The following is a 5,013-nucleotide window of genomic DNA, read 5'->3' on the forward strand; positions in this document are numbered from 1 at the left end:
AACTGGTTCGGTCATATTCAAGCAATGTCTTCAACAAGTTGACGACACAATAACATCATCACTCTGAGGCTCTATAACTAACTCGGGTCAAACTTAGATTTTAACTCCAGAGCTCGAGGTCATTTATTCAAGAAACACCATCATCGAAGTCAATCATGTGTTATCGCCATTGAGCTGTAATAAGTATGAATTTGATCTCGTTGAACGTGTTTGGCATTTTGTTTTCCTGTTACTTTGGTTTCATTCAAGTAATGAAACTGAAGATATATTTTCTGTATGCCCCCTCATGATAGTTTAAAAAGGGTTCTTTGCTTGTAAAATTTTAGTCCAGTCGGACTCTACATTAAAGTAGCCAAGATCAAACTTCGGCGCATGTCGCACTTAAAAGCTGCACAGAAGAACTGATAGCGACGAGCTGGTACTATCTTTCCACGCCGCCTGAAGCTCCCGGGAACAAGAGAAGAAACTGACCACCCCGTAGAAACCGAGAATGTCCATGCATTGTCATGGTGTGAGTGAAGATGATGAGCCACACAGCACACGTTAGGGCCACGAACTAAATCGTGAGGCGCAGGGCAGAGCGTTGTTACTGACCGCGCTGATAGCCATGAGTCCAGATCGAGCAGCTACGAAATTCACGGTAGGACTAGCCCCACTCTGCTCCATTCCGCGAAGGGATCCGGATCGAGTAGGAGTAAGTTTGGCCGCTTCGTCCGTGGTCCCTGGGACGAGTCCAGATCGAGCAGTGACGTTGACGGCAACTGTGGATCCCTCTCCCGTTCTGCTCCGTTCTGTTGGCGAAACAGTGGAAACGCACAAGCCTGCAGCGCCGCGATCCGCTACACCCCCGGTGTCCGTACCCACCTCCTGATGCTACGTACTACTCCATTTCTCCCAAACCGCAATATTTTATCCTGCCTCATCTCGTGGAGGGCATTCCTCCATTCATCCCGGGTGCACCGTCGCCGAACAAGTGTTCCAAGAAACATAAGAGGCCGTCCATGCACGTACGTACGTACGTACCCACGTCCATGCTGCATGAGTGGCATGGTCCCGAATCCCGACCGATCCATTTTGGAGGCGGTCGTGAGTGAATGATTGTGCTTGTGCATTGCCGTGTACTGCCAGGTTGCATGCCTCATCAACGGCGGCTTGCCGTTGTTTCACTCGTGCAGGTCGGTACTGCTGCTGTCGCATGTACGCGATCGAGTTGAGGCGGTCTTCTGTTCTTGCCCGCGCATTTGTTGGCTTGCGCGCGCGCGCTCGGCGGTGGCGCTACTAGTCTTCTTCGTGATCTGGTGGTGCCGACTGCCGAGGCCCACGCGTCAGTCCGGCTCCCACCTATCCCTCTCCCTCCCCGCCCGCTGGAGCCGTAGGAGTAATCCGCTCGCCGCCGCTTCGGTTACCCGTTCGAGGTTGATGCGCTGCAAAGTTTCCGGTTGTGGGCTGGCTGGCTGGACTCGACTCACGTAAACTTCGCCGCCCCGCTCCGGCCACCGGCCTTTCCATCTTTTGCCGCTGCTCTCTCTCCCTTCCCTTACCTGCCCCGCAACCGCAGGTAATCTCGTGCCTTTCCTCTCGAAATTAAAGCGTTCTCCCTCTCTCTGTGCCCTTCATTTCTTTCTCCAATGATTTCGCCGAGTACAAATCGCCCTTCCCTTTTCCATTTTAATTTAATGGCTGCGAGCCGTGATGTCGCGTACGGAGTCGACAAGCTGTATATAAGCCCTCGCTGTGTTTCTTCCTTCCTCTAGGTTTCTCCTTCTGTTGCTGGTCTATCCCCAAAAGCTCATTTTCTCTCGACTCAACTCAGGTCTCGGAGCCCTGGAAGCTCTGTGCGCCGTGCTCTCGGGCATAGTGGGCCAAGTACTGCCCTCTTCTTGTAAGATTCTTCATCTTACTGGCGTTCGGTTGCGTTGACGCGCTAGCTTCTTCTTCTCCCTTGCGTTCGTTCGTGTCCGCAGAGATGGGGCGTGCCATGAGGTGGCTCAAGAGGCTGCTCACAGGCAGGAAGGAGGCGCATGGAGGCGGCAAGGACATCCATGCCGCGCCCGACTGGCATGACACTGCGGCGGTCAAGGAGTCCACCAAGAGATGGAGCTTCGTGAAGCAGAGGAAGAGCGGGGTTGACGCCGGGAAGCGGCCTTCCGAGGCTATCGCCGCCGCGCTGGAGCCGTCGCGGGTGAAGCCATGCCGCTGTGCTGGCGGCGAGCAGGTGGGAGCGCGCGAGGAGACCGCGGCCGTCCTGATTCAGAAAGCTTTCAGAGGCTACCTGGTATGACCTTCATCATCATCCTTGTGATTTCATCCATCTATCTATCGCACGTCATCTATGTATAAGTTGGTTGAGATACTGCCGAGTGAGTGCTGATCGCGTGCGTGTACAAGTTCACTTCGATTATGTGCATCATTTCGTGTTTTTCGGCGTGCCGAAATGGCTTGAACAGTCCCAGACTCCCAGTGTGCGCTAGGATTCTGACGTTGGTCCTGTTTGGATCTATGGGCTAGAGTTAGTTTGAGCTAGTTTGGTTCAACTAGCCTTAAAGTATCCAAACATAAGGGTTAGATTGAAGCTAGTTGCATCTATCCCATCCAAAAAACTATCCCATCAAAAAGGTGCTAATTGGAGCTAGTACTCATGTGGTTCATTAAAAAATATTTTTGTCTCTCTCTCCCACCAACCAAGAGATGCTAATTGGAGATAGTTCTTATGGGGCTCATTAAAAAATCACTTTTCTCTTTCCATAAAGTGCATCTATTGTCAATTTAACCCTTCCATCCAAACACCTATTTGGCTAGAGTTAGTTTAGGGTTAGTCATGAGCTAGAAACTAACTCTAACCACTAGCTAAGTTAGAGTATCCAAACAGGGCCGTTAACGATGCAGATCCTCCCATCAATTATTTTAGTGGATATGTTCGCACCGTTTATGCCACACCCGTCAGTTCGTTTTGTACTATATGTTGGGCTTAGTTGGCTAAACTTCGCTGTATGTGATGTCACTGCTCGTCATGTCCCTTTCCATAATGGACAGTTGTTAGTTGTTAACTCTTCCTCTGTTTCTGTGCAAAGTATGCACGTTGATCTTGATCGGCTGCGCAGTTCTTTACTCCTGCTTCGGGCCTTCAGCAGCGACTTCTCTTTATAATAAGCTTTATGTTGGTTCAGCGTCAGTGCAGTGGTTACTGATTACGCAGTGTGACATGAGCTTATTCGTCTGAATACGGTTCTTTACTCCTTGGCATAATGCAAGTTGTTTCAGTTGAAGTTTGAATCTGTGATTATATTGGCTTCAGGCTAGGAAGGCGCTTCGCGCTCTGAGATCACTCGTCAAGCTGCAGGCCCTGGTCCGAGGCTACCTCGTGAGGAAGCAGGCGGCCACGACCCTGCACAGGTTGCAGGCGCTCATGCGGCTGCAGGCCGATTCCCGCGCCTTCAAGAGCGCCTCCTACCGGAAATCCATGGAACAGGTCAGGCCCGGAGTTTCAACTCTTCGTTCGTGCTGATCAACGATCACGAGTCGACGGATGATGAATCTTGAGTTTGATATGTTTGCTACGGTGTGTTTTTCGCAATGCAGGAGAGGATCATCGCGCAGGATGCCAGGATGAGGACGCCGCCGGCGAAGCCGGGGCACCGGCGGAGGCTGTCCGACAGCACGGACTCCAACTACGAGCGCAGTCCGCGGATCGTGGAGATGGACACGTGCCACCTCCGCTCCCGTTCCAGCCGTATCGTGAGCGGCCGGTACGCCGCCGATCGCTCGTCGGGCCGCCTCACGCCGGACCTGGCCCCGCCGATCTCGCCGCGGTCCGTCAAGCAGCCCCCGCGAGTGTCCACCCGGCGTGAGCGCGAGCCCGTCAGGCACGCCAAGACGGCGCAGAACACGCCCCGCTTCAGCGGGCCCGACGCGCCGTACGCGTACGACTCGCCTGCCAAGAGCGTGGACGGGCTGGCGGCGCGGCCGCTCTGGCACCGGGACCTGCTTGCGAGCCCGCGCTACATGGCGGGCACTGCCTCGTCGGCGGCGAGGCTGCGGTGCCAGAGCGCGCCCAGGCAGCCGGCCGAGGCGCCGAGGGCGAGCCTGACACAGCGGGATGCTGTGCCGAGGAAGTCGACGTGCACGCGGACGCAGCATGGCGGCCTCTGCTTCCACTCCTCGGACGCCACCCGCGCGCGCTGCTCCGACCTCAGCGACGACGCGGCCAGAGATTATTACTTGGACAGGATGTGGTGATCGTCTGATCTATCAAGGTGGAGACGGACCGGACCGGACGGTGGTGTAAGATGGCAGTAGCTGCAAATTGCTGGATAGTCTCTGAATTTTGTACATGCTTAGTTGCTAAATTTTCTTTCTTGATTGATGACATCTACAGTAGCTGCTAAAGTGTTACTACAAGCTAAGACATACAGTATTTAAGTAGTGTGTGAGCCTGAAGGTGTACGACATCAATGGAGCACAGGCAATAGAACAAGGTAAATAAAATGAAGCGCAGAATTACACAGTGGCTTAGCAGTGCCCGCATTGATGTTTTTGTCCTGCCCCGAACGTGTAGTTTTACGCGCCATGTTTTCTCCAAGAGGACAGCAGGATTGGTTTGACGCTGGAGTTATTTAGCTCCAGTGCTAACGATGCTGAAGTGATCTGACGGCAAGCACCGAACCCGCTGATCGACACACGATCCGACAGTGGCAGCGACTCAATGTGAAAGCGTACTCGATGATCGTTGAAACGTCAGTTTCGTAGTAGTTATTGTACCAAAAGCTTGCAAGACTTCAGGATTTGCAGCGTTACTGCTTCATGGCAAGACGCAAGGAAGCGTGACAGATGTCTCCTAGCAAACACCTGTTTTTTTTTGTTTTTTTGTTTTTAAAAATGATCCAAATCTGTTGTCAAATTTCATCGGATTCTTAAAGCATCTCAAACATAATAAAAATTATATGGATATTCCATGTCACTGCTGCTGTCAGAACGAGCCACCGACGCGTCGATATCGCCGCTCCCCTACCTATG

The 5,013-nt window shown here is 52.8% G+C and overlaps 1 protein-coding gene across 7 annotated transcripts; it reads left to right on the forward strand.

Annotated features, from left to right (window-relative positions):
• Positions 1–1,311: 1,311 nt before the first annotated feature.
• Positions 1,312–4,500, forward strand: LOC123440238 (protein IQ-domain 26-like). Of its 7 annotated transcripts, none has more exons than XM_045116814.1 (5): positions 1,312–1,558; positions 1,755–1,882; positions 1,965–2,275; positions 3,296–3,469; positions 3,580–4,500. In XM_045116814.1, exons 3-5 carry the CDS (start codon positions 1,967–1,969, stop codon positions 4,234–4,236), a joined length of 1,140 nt encoding a protein of 379 aa, XP_044972749.1. In that variant the 5' UTR covers positions 1,312–1,558; positions 1,755–1,882; positions 1,965–1,966; the 3' UTR covers positions 4,237–4,500. The 7 variants fall into 7 exon arrangements, with proteins under 7 accessions (XP_044972749.1, XP_044972751.1, XP_044972746.1 ...); XM_045116816.1 differs by having other exon boundaries at positions 1,814–1,882; XM_045116811.1 differs by having other exon boundaries at positions 1,313–1,558; positions 1,755–1,866.
• Positions 4,501–5,013: the final 513 nt, after the last annotated feature.

Source organism: Hordeum vulgare, chromosome 3H (assembly GCF_904849725.1).
Source record: "Hordeum vulgare subsp. vulgare chromosome 3H, MorexV3_pseudomolecules_assembly, whole genome shotgun sequence".
Taxonomy (NCBI): Eukaryota; Viridiplantae; Streptophyta; class Magnoliopsida; order Poales; family Poaceae; genus Hordeum; species Hordeum vulgare.

What these genes read in the sequence shown, in the direction of transcription:
- LOC123440238 (XM_045116814.1), top strand. Translation starts at nt 1,967, where the DNA reads ATGGGGCGTGCCATGAGGTGGCTCAAGAGGCTGCTCACAGGCAGGAAG. An exon ending in AAGCTTTCAGAGGCTACCTG is followed by an intron (nt 2,276 to 3,295) that starts GTATGACCTTCA and finishes TATTGGCTTCAG; the next exon opens with GCTAGGAAGGCGCTTCGCGC. An exon ending in ACCGGAAATCCATGGAACAG is followed by an intron (nt 3,470 to 3,579) that starts GTCAGGCCCGGA and finishes TTCGCAATGCAG; the next exon opens with GAGAGGATCATCGCGCAGGA.